General features: G+C 36.4%; 1 protein-coding gene across 5 annotated transcripts in view; it reads left to right on the forward strand.

Annotated features, from left to right (window-relative positions):
* The window catches only part of LOC115210660 (kelch domain-containing protein 10), a 36,749-nt gene that overhangs the window by 9,262 nt on the left and 10,309 nt on the right, over positions 1-17,178 (forward strand). The window contains exons 1-6 of one of the 5 annotated variants that reach the window (XM_036501749.1): positions 118-248; positions 402-455; positions 8,581-8,696; positions 11,067-11,151; positions 13,231-13,403; positions 14,635-14,771. In XM_036501749.1, the coding sequence (XP_036357642.1) occupies positions 182-248; positions 402-455; positions 8,581-8,696; positions 11,067-11,151; positions 13,231-13,403; positions 14,635-14,771 (632 nt within the window). In that variant the 5' untranslated portion in view covers positions 118-181. Of the gene's footprint in view, positions 1-101; positions 249-401; positions 456-1,714; positions 1,877-8,580; positions 8,697-11,066; positions 11,152-13,230; positions 13,404-14,634; positions 14,772-17,178 lie in introns of those variants that run through there. The other 4 variants (XM_036501750.1, XM_036501751.1, XM_029779318.2 and 1 more) reach the window with 4 other exon arrangements.

Consider the following 17,178-nt stretch of genomic DNA (forward strand, 5'->3'; position numbering starts at 1 on the left):
ACCTATTATAATACTGATGCGAATAAATTAACCACTGAAATATTATTTCTGTGTTATTATTTAATTTCGTCTTTATAGAAAAGGAATAAAACACATTTATTGATTATCTAGTTATTCTGTAGAATTTTGATTTAATGGAAGGAATATTTATCTCCACCGCTCTTAACCGAGCCCCGAAGTCATGGCAGAGGGAAGCAGTCCAATGTCGTTGCTAAAAGTCCAGACAATAATTCCTCGACAGAGCGATGGTATGGTTTATATTAAAAAATTCTTTCTTAAGGGAAAACGTATTTTGTCGTAGATCCACTAACCTGAAAATATTTATTTAAACATTAACAGAAACTACATTATTAACTGTATTCTCTCGACCCAGCTACTCACTATGTTTTATGACATTTTAGTTTCCAAGATGTGTCCATCAGCTGGAAGATACTGTCTGCAATACTTGAAGATAGGTTTGTGAATTTACGGCTTTAATTAATTCTAGTACTCTGGTAGGATCAATTGAAAGGATGCCCCTGCATTAGTTGTTGTTTAATATTTACGTTAAGCCTGGTCATTTCTGCTGCTTATCCGTATTTTCCCTGGATACAATACGCCCAGGTCCACATCATTCAATGTGTCTTTTTAAAGACAGTGTAGTGTCATTTGCCTGCTATTTCTAGCAGGTCAAACGATTGTATGGAGGCTTCTTCGTTTGTCTCAAACTGCAGTTTGTTCCATGCTTGTGTGTGAACAGTATCGTAGTACAGAGTTTGTAAGGAGTTTAGACAACAGGATTCTTCTAAACAGCCAACCATGCCTAAAATGTTAGAATTCTCTCTTCTTTCTCACCATATACAAATTCAGATGCTACTTCAGATTCGCATCTCGCTTAATAGTTCACTTTTTTGCCATGTCGCATTTTAAATCTTCCTATTACGCTCACATTCGTGGAGCTATAGAGCCTCTATGCAGTCACTCTATTTGCTAGAAACAGCAATCAACTCTCCCTCGAATTACAGCCCACCGTCTTATAAAAAGGAAGGACACATTGACCATAATACTATCCTACACGTTTGAAAAGAAATTAAAGGATAATTGTTACTGGAATATCTACTATATCACAGAATTTGTATATTATTTCTTGCTCAAAGTTCCCGTAACAAATGGTATATATTACCATAAATAAGCAGGAAACAAAAAAGGCTTATTCGTTTCAGTGTGGAATTTTTCTTTAATCTTTATCTCTTCTTTATTTTTACCTTTTAAGTCGACGGTCTTCGGTTATTGTTTTTTTAAAAATCGAAGATTTAGAATCTTCCAAAAGTTTTTGTTTTAATTAAAAAAAAAAAAAGGAAATTTTGGAGGGTTAACAGATTTACACCTCCAATATATTTTTTTTCTTTTTTGATTGCATATAAATATATTTCGTTTGCATTTGAGGTACATATGAGCATTAATCTATTTCGCTTACTGAAATTTTTTACTTATGATTACGAAATATAAAAAATTATTACTGCTGTAAATGCCGAAACCGGCGGAGGTAAAGAATACGTTCACAGACCGTTTTTGGCGTAACAAAAACCCTGTTCCTTACCCGAAATACCCGGGTGTACGTATTCTTTACTTTCACCCCCCGAAACTGTAACCAAGTTCTTATGAAAAATATTTAAAACTTTTTTTAAATGTAAAAGAAAAAAAAAAGGTTCTGAATCTTTGATATTTAAAGCAGAAAATCCGAACCCTCGTTACAGAGTGTGTAAGAGGTAGGTAGGTGTACTTGAAGGCGTGGGCTTCGAAATAGAAACGTTTTCAATATTGAATTAGTTCTTGCGCATGCGTGGACGTGTGTGCATGTTTGCAAACAATTCTGTTTGGACGCGCGAAAACATGCGTAAGTATTCTAAACCGTGACCGTTCTGTCTTTTAAAAGCTCTGCAACCGTGATCATGGCGAAGCGTTGCGATCGTGACCATCCCGTCTTTTAAAAGCGTGTCAACTACGACCATCTCGTCTTTTTTGAAGACCCAAATCTCCCCCATACCCCACCCCGACTTTGGATGATCATAACTTGCAGAAAAACGGATATTTTTTCAATGAAATTTTCAACGAATATGTGTTATATCATGTAGATTCCGAATATACAAAAACGAGTTTTTAAAGATGAATTTATCATCTATCTTCTTTACTTCTATAAACCTCTGCATCTTCACTTATTCATTTCAAACTTTGAATTTTAAATTTAATGTAATCCATACTCTCTATCTAAAATTTATAGGTAAAGAAAGAAATAGCAAAAAAAGGTTAATGTTTACATCTTGACCCGGAAATGAAAATTAAAAAAAAATATATTGAAATGTGTGTAGAACAATGTGTAGGATAGCAAAGATTCGAAAATGGAGGTGGAGGTGAATTTTCCGAGGGTTCCACCCCACCCCGTTTTCCGGACCCAAAAAAGGGTTTTGTAGCATATTAGGAGGTCACCGGAATTCAGTCAACAAAAAAAAAATTCCAATGATTCTGGGATGTGGGGTGGGGTCCGGTCCCCCCCCCCCACCCTTTTTTTCCGAGCAAAAATAAGGGGTTTGCAGCATATTATGAAATCAGATTACTTGATTCCATGCAAAAAGTCCGAGTTTTTTTTTTTTTTCTTTCTTAGTGAAAATTGTGCTGGTGAAATTTACGAGGCTTCCACCTCACCCCCACCCCGTTTTCTGGACCCAAAAATGGGTTTTGTAGCATATTAGGAGGCCACCAGAATGCATTCAACCAAAAAAAAGAAAATTTCCAATGATTCCGGGATGTGTGTTGGTGGGGGGAGTTCTGTTCCCCCCCCCTTTTTTTTTCCAAACAAAAATAAGGAGTTTGCAGCATATTAGGAGGTCAGGGTACTTGATTCCTCACAAAAAATCCGAGTTTTTTTTTCTTTTTTTTTTTTCAGTCAAAGGATTAAAATTTACCCAAAAATCTGTAGTTATGCCAGTAGTGGTAAATAACAACAGTTAACAATAAATGTGTGGCCTTACTGGCACATGTGCAGGTGGCACGTAAAAAACACCATTTGAGCATGGCCGTTGTCAGTACCGCCGGACTGGCCCTCATGCCAGTGGCACATAAAAGCACCCACTACACTCTTGGAGTGGTTGGCATTAGGAAGGGCATCAAGCTGTGGAAACTCTGGCAGATCAAGATTGGAGCCTGGTGCAGCCATCTGGTTTGCCAGTCTTTAGTCAAATCGTCCAACCCATGCTAGCATGGAAAGCAGACGTTAAACGATGATGATGTGTGTGTGTGTGTGCTGTTGTCATCAACATGTTACACTTTCAAATTAATATTGGTTTCAAGTTTTGGCACAAGGCCAGCAATTTCGGAAGGGAGGTAAGTCAATTATATCGACTCCAGTGTTCAACTGGTACTCATTTGGGGAAGTACACCCACTCGTACTTTACTAAGATAAAAATAATCTCAGATTTTTTCAAGAACTCTGACCTCCTTGCATGCTGCAAACTCCTTATTTTTGTTCAGGAAAAAAGTGGGGTGGGAAATCGGACACCCCCTCATCCTGGAATCATTGGAAAATTTTTTTTGTTCATTGAATGAATTATGGTGACCTCCTTATATGCCACAAAAAACTTCTTTTGGTCTGGAAAATTTACCCTTATTTTATCAACCTTAGTGGAAATTGTAAAATGAATATATATATATATTTTTTTTGTAATTTTATTAACTATTTTGTAAGCTTTATTTATACAAGTAAACCAAATAAATATATATTTTGGGTTGTCCAGAAAATTTGTGCCGATTTTTAAAGGAAAGAAAAAGGTCAATAAATACTTGCCATTACATTTTTAATCAACCAAATATGAACCATTTTGTTGCACGATGCATCTTCCTGGAATTGAGGTGGTTTCATGGCAAAGAATTCATCGAAATTTTTACCAATAAGACTATTCTGCAGAGAACTGAATAAGTGGAAATCCAAAGGAGCAATATCTGGTGAATATGGAGGTTGGGGTAACACATCCCAGCCGAGCTGCAGCAATTTTTGTCTGCTTCCCAAAGCATCAAGTGCCGAAAATGAACTTTGTTATCTTCCATTTTTAAAGGGTTAAGGTTAAAGGAACATAAACCTTCTTCACGAAAAGATAGCTTAAACTGTGCTCTAAATGGAGGTGTAGTCAAATCCTATTTTATGGATTCGACCATGTTCTCAAATAAGTCGAAAGGTAAGCTACTATAAATCGGCACAAACTTTCTGGACGACCCAATAATTATATAAAAGTTCTATAATTATTTGGTTTATCTGTATAAATAAAAGGAATAATATTGGTTTCAATTTTGGCACCAGGCCAGCAATTTTGGGGAGGATGGGGTTAGTTGATTACATCGTCCCCAGTGTTCAGCTAGTGCTTATTTTATCAAGCTCAAAAGGATGAAACGCAAAGTCGACCACAGCGGAATTTGAACTCAGAACTTAAGGGTAGTTGAAATGCGACAAAGCATTTTACCTGGCGTGCTAATGATTCTACCAGCGCGCCGCCTTCAAATGAATAATATTTAGAACTTTTTTGAATTATAGAAATATTGAAAATCCAACATTATTTTAAGACACAACATATATATTTCAATATGATATGATTTCCTGAAAAATAGAAAAATAAATAACAGAATGCTCATAGAAAATTTTTTTAAATGGATAATCTGGCAGAATCGTTAGAACGTTGGACAAAATGCCTTTCAGTTTTCTGACTCTTGACATCATGAGTTCAAATCCCATGAAAGCCAACATTGTCTTTTCAACCCTCTAGAGTCAATAAAATACAGCACTATTCAAGTGCTGAAGTTGATAGTATCAACTAAACCCAAAAGATTGCTGGCCTTGTGCCTAAACTAGACACAACTATTATAGGCCTACTGGTTCACTGTTGTCCTGGGACTAAACAGTCATAATAACTAACAACGATCTCATCACAGCTACCAAAGTATCCTCTGCTGGGTCACTGCATCTGTCAGAAATGGAGATGAATCTTCACCTGGAGTTTTGTATGCATGAAATTTGGATTTTAGGTAAAGATGTTTACTTCCCAACCATGTGGCTGGGTTCGGTCCTACTGTGTGGCACCTTGGGCTAGTGTCTTATACTATAGCCCCAGATATATCAAAGCCTTGTGAGTGGATTTGGTAGACAGAAACTATAAGAAACCCAATGTGTGTGTATGTGTATGTATGCGTTCATACATACAAATAGATATACTGTAAATCCTCGAGTATAATCTGCACTTTTTTTCCAAAATTTAAAGGTCAAAATCCAAAATCCCTAGTGCGTACTATATGCGAGGTTAAAAATGAAAATTATTTTCTAAGTAATGTCCGCGTCTCTTATTTGCTGTCTGGCAGTGTTTATTCAGACACATTTTGTGATGTTGGGTGCAAAAATACCTTAAGCTAAGCCTGAAAGCAATGAAGTCATAAAAGAATCATCCATAACTTGCAGTAAGCAACATTTACTAAAATAAAAGTATTCAGAACACAGAATAACATGTAACAAAAACAATTTGCAAACATATTTACATTCCCATATAACAGTTAAGAACATAACCATTATTGTATTACACATGCGTGGAAGTGTTTGTTCGACTAGGTGCTGCTGGCTTAATTACGCACGTCTCAAGTTAGAGAAGGGGTGCGTATTATGCACAAGGTTTAGCTTTTTCAGAAGTACAGCCCCCTAAAAATCCCCTGCGTATTATACTCAAGGATTTACAGTATGTATATTTGTCAACAGAGTTGGTATATTATAGTGTGTTCTATCATGTTAGCAGTGCTATTAAATCACCTTTTAAGGTTATCTTTACAGATTTTTCTATAGAAACTATAGCCATCACTGATTTGTTAGTGTTTCATATCTGAATACATCTAATGTAAACAACAATGCAATTGAAGTTAGGAAAATAGGTAATGGGTGTATACTCTTTTACTTGTTTCAGTCATTTGACTGTAGCCATGCTGGAGCACCGCCTTTAGTCGAGGAAATCGACCCCAGGACTTATTCTTTGTAAGCCTAGTACTTATTCTATCGGTCTCTTTTGCCAAACCGCTAATTTATGGGGACGTAAACACACCAGCATCGGTTGTCAAGCGATGTTGGGGGACAAACACATACACACACATATATATACATATATACGACGGGCTTCTTTAAGTTTCCGTTTACCAAATCCACTCACAAGGCTTTGGTCGGCCCGAGGCTATAGCAGAAGACACTTGCCCAAGGTGCCATGCAGTGGGACTGAACCTGGAACCATGAGGTTCATAAGCAAGCTACTTACCACACAGCCACTCCTACACCTATGTATATGCATATTTCAGGAGTTCTTGCTCCGTCTTCAGTACCACATCCAACCCATTAACCATCCACAGAATCATTGCTTAAACAGCTACTAAATATAGCAGTTACACCCCCATTACCTATTGTTCCACCTTCAGTTGCATTGTTTACATTAGACATATCTGGATACAAAATATCGTAACAAATCAGTTGTAATTTCTATAGAAAATCTGTACAGCTAACCTTAATCAATGATTTAACAGCACCACTAACACTGTAGGACACAGTATTGACTTAAAGTGTTTAATATACTTTGTAGTACAGTATTATAAACCTATTACTTTAATACATCCACTCTGTTGACACATATAAGAGTACCTATTTGTATGTATACACACACATGCACATATATACATTGGGTCCCTTTCAGTTTTTGTCTACTAAATCCACTGATAAGGGTTTGATATATCTGAGGCTATCATAGAAGACACCAGCCCAAGGTACCAAGTAGTAGGGCTGATCCCAACTATATGGTTGGGAAGTGAACATGCATGCATCAAAGAATATGGTAGTATAGATCCATTATTTAAATACACCCATTCTGTTGAGAAATATATCAGGTCATCCCATAAGTTCTGTCAAGTCATCCCATAAGTTCTTTCTGAATTTTGAATAAAGAAAACAAGTGATCAAATATTATATTTAATTGAAATTTAATCATCAATGTACTTTCCCTGATTATCTATGACTTCCTTCCATCAATTTACAAGCTTTTTAATCCCATCAATGTAAAACTCTTTTGGTTTCAAAGCAAAGAACTCTGAAATGTCAGTTTTGACTGCCTCCTGGCTTGCAAAAGTTATGTCCCCCAAATGATTCTGTAAACTATGAAACAAATGGTAGTCTGAAGGAGCAAGGTTGGGAGAATAAGGTGGATGAGGAATTTTTTCCCAACCAAGCTCTTCGATCTTCTGTGATGTGATCTTTGCAATGTGAGGTCGCTCATTGTCCTGACGAAACATCACTCCTTTTTGATTCACTAAAGCAGGTCTTTTTTCCTTCAAAGCTTGGTTCAAATGCCCTAACTGCTGACAGTAGACTGGAGCATTGATTGTTGCATTAGGTGGTAACAATTCAAAGTGAATTACTCCTTTGCAATCCCATCTGATAGAGAGAACCTTTTTCCCATGAAATTCCCTTCTCGATTGTGGTTGAGCTTTTTCCCTTTTACCAAGTCACTGTTTATGACATTTAATATTTCGATAGAAGACACATTTTTCGTCACCAGTCACAAATCTATCGAAAAAGGGTGAAATAAGTTCGCGAGAATGGAGAGAAGAGCAGATGTCAACTCGGGATTTGCGGTTGCTTTCGGACAATTCATGAGGCACCCATTTTCCAAGTTTAGGAACCGTTCAAGTTGTTGAAGACGATGATGAACAGTTATATGGTTTGAACTTAGCTTTATTGCCAATTCTTCGACTGATAATGCAGGATTTTTTTCAAGTAATGTCTCAAGGAGCTTATCATCAAACTCAACTGGACATCCTGTTCGATCTTTATCTTCAAGATTGAAATCTCCACTTTTTGATTTTGCAAACCATCTTCTACAAGTTCTTTCATTCAAGCATTCTTTCCCAGTGTATGTTTCGAGTCGCTTCGACTGCAGAGTTTCCTTTTTTGTACTCATGAAGCATTATGTGCCTCAAATGCTCTTTGGATACTTCCATGTTAGAAAGGGTTTTAATCAAGGAAATTTTAATTCTATTATTCTGTAAAATAATATTTAATTAGTTTAAATGTACACAAATGCATAATAGTAATTTTTAATTCCATTAGACATTCTAAAATACTATTAAATTTAATTCTATTTTAAAAAAGGTAAAATCCGATAGAATTTATTGCATGACCTGATACAAGTACATGTTTTATCTGACTTATAGATTCATAGATGACTGTGTGGGTCTGTATATGTATGCATGTTTTACTTTGTGCTTCCATGTCTTGACATTACACGTTAGTTGTAAACGAGTGTCACCATCATACAAGCAGTGTCTGTTATATTTCTAACATCTTTATATACTCAACTAGAACAGAATTTACAAAACATCAGTATCTATCTTTTACAGAACATAGAGCTCTGTTAAATCTTTACAACTAATTTTCTACTGTGAAATAACCAATACAAATACTTATTTTGCTTGTAGTCAACTACAAACTGATGGTTTCAATCATGATTTCATTTTGTGAACATTTATCTTGTTATTTAGATTGTGAAAACACAGATATACCAATTGAACGAAGTGGACATCGAATTATTGTTACAGCCAACCACATATTTGTTATCGGTGGATTTAACCCAACCTACTCAGAATTGTTTAATGAGGTAAAATAGAAGCAAGTAAAATGATTTATCATTGTTTTATATCGTTTAATTTAAACATTTAATAAGAGAGTGTATGTGTGACTGTCTGTTTAAGAAGATTGCTTCCCAACCACATTGCTTTTGGTTTGTTCCCACTGCATGGCAAGTGTCTTCTATTATAGCTCAGAGCTAATCAAAGCCTTCTGAGTGGATTTGGTTGCTGAAAACTGAAAGAAGCCCATTGTGTGTGTGTGTGTGTGTATATATATATATATATATATATATATTTAATAAATAAAACATATGCATATATATAAACATATATGTACGTACCTACCTCTACATGTACATATACATGCATATATGAGTACAGGACACCAAAAAGACGTCGAACACAATGAGAAACGAAAACATAGACACAAACCCAAGGAACCGGACATTTTTTTAAACAACAAAAAAATAGAGTACAGGACAATTAACACAAAGAAAAAACCCTTCTTCAGTTGCTATGGTTTCATCTACTCATGTATTGGCTTATGTTTTTCACTGATTTGCCTAATAGTGGTTTTATCTCTAATTTAATATAATATAATATAATGTATTTATACTATAAAATTGGATTTAATCCTAAATCTCATTTTTCCCTGTAAGTTTGGATTTATTCCCTAATATTATTATTATATATATATTAAAATAAAATAATACGCCCTTTTAAAGCCTAGCCAGGCTCATGGGCTCGGTTTCAATGGTGTGTGTGTTCCCCAGCTGGATGGGACGCCAGTCCATCACAGCGTTACTCATTTTTGCCAGCTGAGTGGACTGGAGCAATGCGAAATGAAGTGTTTTGCTCAAGAACACAACGCGTCGCCCGGTCCAGGAATCAAAACTACAATCTTACAATCATGATGCTGACACCCTAACCACTAAGCCACGTGCCTCCACATATATATATATATAGAGTGGTAATATTTATCCCCACTTAAACATGGATGTTCTGTTAGAACAGATTATACTGCAGTAGATACCATGAGAGAAACTCTGATATTGGCTTTCTTAGTTTGTTCTAACAGATCATCCACTAGGCTTTGGTTGGCCCAAGGCTATAGTAAAAGACACTTGGCCAAGGTGACACACAGTGGGACTGAACCTAGAGCCTTGTGGTTGGGAAGCAAGCTTCTTATTGCACAACCATGCCTATATCTATATATATATATATTTCTTTATTGCCCACAAGGGGATAAACATAGAGGGGACAAACAAGGACAGACAAAGGGATTAAGTCGATTACATCGACCCCAGTGTGTAATTGATACTTTATTTATCGACCCCGAAAGGATGAAAGGCAAAGTCAACCTCAGTGGAATTTGAACTCAGAACATAACAGCAGAAGAAATACCACTCACCATTTCGCCCGGCATGTTAACGTTTCTGCCAACTCGCCTTATATATATATATATATATTATATATATATATATACATATATATATATATACATATACATATATATATATATACATATACATATATATATATATATATACATATACATATACATATACATATATATATATATATATATATATATATATATATATATATATAATGTGTGTGTGTTACCTTGTCTTGATAACATGCTGTAGTTGTAAAATGAGCATCACCATCACACATGTGGTGTCCTTAATTTTTAATCTTCCATAGAAACATGTTGAGCCACAGGGAAATATTACCAAGAAAAATTTCAATTGGCCAAATTACATATGGATGGAAGGAAATTATTTTTGATATAACATGTTAAATTACTAACAGCAGAAAAAAGATTAAAAAAAATTACATTATAAAATCTAGTTAGATGGCACTTTTGCTCTCCATGTTCTGGGTACCATGGAACATGACTTACTCTCAGTTCACATAAACATATATTATTATCATCATTTTAATGTCCACTGTCCTGCTGACAGAATTTGTTGGGGCAGATTTTCTGCAGATAGATGCCCTTCATGTTGCTAACCCTCCAACAGCTATGGGAAGATATTACCTTGCTTGGAAATAGGAGAGGGTTAAAGAGGGGAGGGCCATCTGACCTTAAAAAATCTGCTTCAACAGATTCCATTTGACTCATGCAAGCATAGTCAAGTGGATGCTAATTGATGATAATGATGGTGATGAATAGCTTTGAGAGCTGCATTATGGCCACCTTTGCTACAGATCATTTGTAAAAGATAGAATGCAGTTTTCTTTTCTATCTAAATTATGCTTTTTATTCTGATTTTGTAATTAATGGTGTAGATTATAAATTCTTTTCTTTAGTCAAGGTTTTTTTTTTTTTTCTCTCTTTCGAAACTTTGTATAATTTCTTCATACATCTGAAATATTTTTTTCTATTTTCACAGGTTTGGTCCTTCAACATATCAACAAATGTTTGGACAAAGTTAAAAACAACAGGCCCAGCACCAACGCAGGTTGCTTCTCATTCAAGTAAGTCAAACAATAGCATTTTGGAAATCATCTGCCTTTATTTTATATTTGTTTCTATGTTAAAATCACCTAAGAATTTAACTGCTTTGTCTTTGAGCCTGTTTGCAACAATTGGCAAATCACCCTCAAATCAGTGTTTAGAAATTAAAAAATGAACACAGTAAGCAATATACAAAAAGGCAGGATGGTTTTAGCTGGAATGTTTTTGATTCTAGATCTACTTAATCAGCCCTGGCCTGGTGCTAAACAACAACTGCTGACATTGTATCTTTAATAATAAAACTCAGTGAATATTTTATTGGATTAAAATGTCCAGCCATTTATATAATCTTATAGTGGCTATATATATATGTATGCATAATTGTCATCACCATTTAACATCTGTTTCCCATGCTAGCATGATGAGTGGGATGTTTTAACTGGAGGTTGCAAGCCAGAGGACGGCACCAAGCTCCAGAATCTGCTCTGGCATGGTTTTTATGACTGGATGCCCTTCCTAATACCAACCACTTTACAGAGTGTACGGGGTGCATTTTACATAGCACCAACACCTGTGAGGTCACCAAGTAACATGCACAACAAAACCCTTCAACTGAGGTGGGATTTAATATTAAGGGAGATGGCTTGGTGCCTGGTGATGAGAAGTTAAAATATGATGGAAGGGAAGAAGCATGTGTCAAGCAATAGAAAAAGCAGAGAGAGGAGACAGTGTAATTGCGGGTCAGAGATTGTAGGGTATCTGAGACTGACTTTATGTCCTTCAGCCTCCATTCTGGGAAGAGGGTGTTTTCAAGTTAAAGGAAAGATGGAGACGCATTGTGCAACAAAATGGTTCATATTTGGTTGATTAAAAATGTAATGGCAAGTATTTATTGACCTCTTTCTTTCCTTTAAAAATCGGCACAAACTTTCCGGACAACCCAATATATGTGTGTGTGTGTGTATCTGATAATTGTGATACATCTACATGTGTGTAGGTGTGTGTTTTTGAAGATTTATATGTATCATCATCATCATCGTTTAACACCCAATTTCTATGCTGGCATGGGTTGGACAGTTTGACATGGCAAAGCTGTCCTGACTCCAATTCTCTGTTGTGGCAAGGCTTCTACAGCTGAATGCCCTTCCTAATGCCAGCCACTTAACAGGGTGTACCAGGTGCTTTTAACATGCCACCAGCACAAATGTGTTTACACAGCACCGGCACAGGTGCTTTTTAAGTGGCACCAGCACCTATATATTTATGTATGTATACTCTTTCTTTCTTTCTTTCTTTCGATAATGATATTAATGAAATCAAACCAAAAAGTGATATTTTGAAATAATTTTATATGTACATTTCTGGTCTGTGTAATATATGTTAGTTAGTTAATTTTTTGGCTCAAAAAGCAAAAAGCAAGGCCATGTAAGGGGACATGGAGTTATGTACAGGGTGGTGTTCATGTAAAGAGTTCAGGCCACTTGAGGTCAAGGGAGACTTTGAACCGAGCGGTCGTCGGCATCTTCACCATCTCGTCTGGTAGCTTATTCCACGGATCCGCAACCCAGACGGAGAAAGCCCCTCTCCTTCGATTGAGATGAAATCGTCGCAGATAGAGCTTTTCGGAATGACCCCGCAGCCGACGCTCTGGAGCAGGAGTGAAGAACAGCTCTTTCGAGAGGTTACACTTTCCGCTTATGATGTTGTGAGCAAGAATGAGATCTCCACGGCGTCGTCGTTTTTCTAGAGAATAAAGGTCGAGCATCTTCAGCCTTTCTTCATAAGACAAATTCTTGAGACCAAGAACCATGCGGGTAGCCAGCTTCTGGACTCTTTCGAGATGCTGTATGTCTTTGAGGAGATAAGGAGAAGAGGCTTGAATCCCGTACTCCAATATGGGTCTCACCAGCGTGACATAGAGCGGTAGGAATATGGCTGCTGTGAGCATTCTGAATGACAGTAATGCATTTATAATGTAAGACCACTAAATATGTATGTGTATGTGTGTATCCATGAATTGTATGAGTTAATTTTCTTATATTAAATTAACCCTTTTACTAAATGCATCCCTAAACAATGATGATCTGTTCTCGTTTAAGTGTGTCTTCTTGGAAACAGCATAATTGTGTTTGGTGGATCAGGCCTGCCATTTGGCATGAACAGTAGCAATGACATTTATCAACTCGATCTTCTCAAGCAAGAATGGCAACTTATTCCCTGCCAACCATTAAATGGTGATGCTGCAAATTTCCCTTCAAAGAGATATGGACATGTAAGTCTTGTGTATAATTTCATTGTTTGGCCATTTGTTTAATGTCTGATTTTTCCATGCTTGAACGGGTTTGGTTGGAGAGTTACTGGATCTTTACCTTTTGACCTACAAATTTAAAAAATAATTTTTTTGTAACTAAACACTTTCAAACTTCAGACACTGGTAGAATGTGTCATATAAAACATGTTTTACTCTTAGCATTTTTGAGAAAAACTTATATTTACGAAGATATTTCACCTTAAATTTCTCATATTTCGGTAATTTCAACCAATCAATGACGTGTATTCAGCTGAATAAAATTACTACTGTTGTTTGTCAACAAAAACTTCCGGCGGTGTATTTTTCGTTTGTCACTGTTGTTTATGACAACCCTAACCCTAACACCTTAAAACCAGTACAAACGCACAAATGATGTCATAAATAACAGTGACAAACGAAAAATACACTGCCGATAGTTGTTGTTGAGAAACAACAGCAGTGATTTTATTCAGCTGAATACACGTCATTGATTGGTTGAAATTGCCAAAATATGAGAACTTTAAGGTGAAATATCTTCGTAAATACAAGTTTTTCTCAAAAATGCTAAGAGTAAAAGATGTTTTTTATGACACATTCTACCAGTGTCTGAAGTTTGAAAGTGTTTAGTTACAAAAAATTATTTTTTAAATCTGTAGGTCAAAAGGTAAAGGTCCGAGTTACTTGCGGAGCAGGATTTTACAGTTGAATGTTCTTGTTGTCAACCCTCACCTGCTTTGCCAGCATGGTCACAGTCCAATAACTAAAACAAGTGAAAGATATTGTAAGGTTCTGAAATTTTGAGTTTGGGATATTCTTATTGTCTTCTGTATATCTGATAGGAGGAAAGAGTTGACAGCATGATCTACTTGACAAGTTCATCTTGCATTTTGTATTTCTATTGTGTAATTGTGTTATACAATCGTGCTATACAAATATGAAGGCGGCGAGCTGGCAGAAACGTTAGCACGCGGGGCGAAATGCGTAGCTGTATTTCGTCTGCTGTTACGTTCTGAGTTCAAATTCCGCCAAGGTCAACTTTGCCCTTCATCCTTTCAGGATCGATTAAATAAGTACCAGTTATGCACTGGGTCGATATAATCAACTTGATCCGTTTGACTCTCCTTGTTGGTCCCCTCTGTGTTTAGCCCCTTGTGGGTAGTAAAGAAATAGCTATACAAATCTGTGTTATATAATTGTTTGTCTTTTTTTCCAGACTATGCATCCAATTGACAATTACATATACATCTGTGGTGGTACAGAAGGTACAATTTACATGTTGGATCTTTACCGTCTTGAACTTAACACAAAATCTTGGGAATATATTGAATGTAAAAACCCGCCAGAACCAAGGTCAGATATTGATCTTCTGTACAGTTTTGTATTTATGTTGGTTTTACTGAACAATTACTTTATTGCTAAATTCATTAAATGGCCATTTTTTTTTTTGTGCAATTTAACCAGGCTATCAACATGTTGTTGGCTTAACTTTACAATTACTCTTTTCTCGATTTATGCTAATTTCAGTTGTTGATCATCAGTTCTCCTTAAACATCATTTTCATTGTTGACTGTAACAGCTATAATAATAATAATAAAAATAATAATAATAACAGTTTCAAATTTTGGCGCAAGACCAGAGATTCCAGGGAAGGTGGCGGGTAAGTCAATTATACAGATGAAATGCCACTAAGCATTTTGCCTGGCATTGTAACAATTCTGCCAGCTTGCGATAAATGATAATGATAACAACAATAGTAATAACAATAATAATTATAGAAATAATAATTAATAACGATTTCTTTATTATCTATATACCACAAGGACAATGGATGAGGGCCATTGCAAGGGAAAAGAACTACTGAAATAATAGAGGTTTACATAGAAAGGACAGCTACCTAAAGCCAATCAAAGAGACCCACAGACCTAGGATTACTCTTACTACAAATTTAAACTGCTCTTTCTCTCAGCTGTATTCTCTAGCCTATAGCCAGATGCTAAGAGTAAGCTTATTCCTCTGAGCCATACTTGTTACTATCATCCACTTTCCAACAAATTTACAGTAGGGCAGTACCTCTCTCTTTACCATAACCTTTCTCCACATGGTTCTTGAAGACATTCATGACAGCTCAGTCAAAGAGGAACATCTCAGTCTTCAGTCCTTTCAGTTTTGTCCTGCATACAATGTTTTTTGCCGCAGTCACAAATCATAGAAAACTATCTACCCTTCTTGATCAAAGGAAAGTGGAAGGGTGATCTTCATTTTTGACTCAGCTGCTAGCCAGATATGTCCTACGCATAACAACACCTGCTCAACATAACTCCTTAACTTTGCATTATTTGGACACTTATAAAGTGCATGCAACTATTTTCTTGCTCTATATGCATCTCAAACAGGTCTGGCTGATAACACTATTGCACCTATAGAGTTAATCCTGAACAGGCAATATCACCCCTTTCAACAGCCAAATTAGTGATTTCTAGAAGTTCTCTATAGTCTTCAAGTTGAAAGTTCTTCAGATTAGATTGTTCAGTTGATTTTAGCATGTCCAATGTTTTCCTAAGAATGTTGTTTTTGTCCATTACTGATTCATCATCATCATCGTTTAACGTCCGTTTTTCGTGCTAGCATGGGTTGGACGGTTCGACCGGGATCTAGGAAGCCAGGAGGCTGCACCAGGCTCCAGTCTGATCTGGCAGTGTTTTTACAGCTGGATACCCTTCCTAATGCCAACCACTCCGTGAGTGTAGTGGGTGCTTTTTACGTGCCACCAGCACAGGGGCCAAATGAGGCTGGCAAATGGCCACGATCAGTTGGTGCTTTTACATGTCACCGACATGGACGCCAGTCAGGCGGCGCTGGCAACTACCACGTTCAGATGGTGCTTTTAACGTGTCACCAGCACAGGTATCTTAACTACAATTTCCATTTGATTAATTCAAGAGTTAACATACCACCTGCTGAATTTCCAAAATGATGGAGAAATGTGAGTGCCTAAATTACATTCTAGTACCAGATACTCAAGCTTGGTTTTCACTTGACCCAGGAATGCAGCTCTATCAAAAGATAAACAGTAGAAAAATGTGACTTACAAATGGCAACCATGCCTCACTGTCCGGCAATCTTTGTAGATGCAGCACCTTTAGCTCATGTTTGTGCATTATTAACCAACCACAATAATAATAATTGTTTCTAATTTAGACACACAATCAGCAGTTTTGAGAAGTGAGGGCTGATCAATAGTATTGACCCCAGTACTTGACTGGTACTTCATTTTATAGACCCCAGAATGATGGAAAACAAAATTGACCTTATGAAAATTTGAACTCAGAATGTAAAGAATCAAAACAACTACCTCAAGGTATTTTGACTGATGCCCTAACAATTGTGCCAATTCTCTTTCCATTCATTTTTTCCAGTTGTAAGTGGAAAAGATTTTGTTAGGGTAATGATGTTTAAAGTTCTATCAATTTGCATTAAATTGCAATAGGATTTCATCACCTCTACAATATTTCACTTACACAACACTGCACTAAGTTACTATGATCAGTCCTTTATCCTTTGCACAGCAACATTAGTGATGCTTGTTTAGTCAAGGGTCCACAGCAAAACCCAAAGTCTTAGTAAGTAGGAAAGCAGACAAATCACAAATCTCTTCAAATAGATGTCCCTGCTCATTCTGTAGAAAAGGCATAGGTAATAACTCCTTAAGATGTACCTGGTGTAAGCTATGGACACATAAGAGGTGCAGCAATATCAG

Source organism: Octopus sinensis, linkage group LG4 (genome assembly GCF_006345805.1).
Source record: "Octopus sinensis linkage group LG4, ASM634580v1, whole genome shotgun sequence".
Classification (NCBI taxonomy): domain Eukaryota; kingdom Metazoa; phylum Mollusca; class Cephalopoda; order Octopoda; family Octopodidae; genus Octopus; species Octopus sinensis.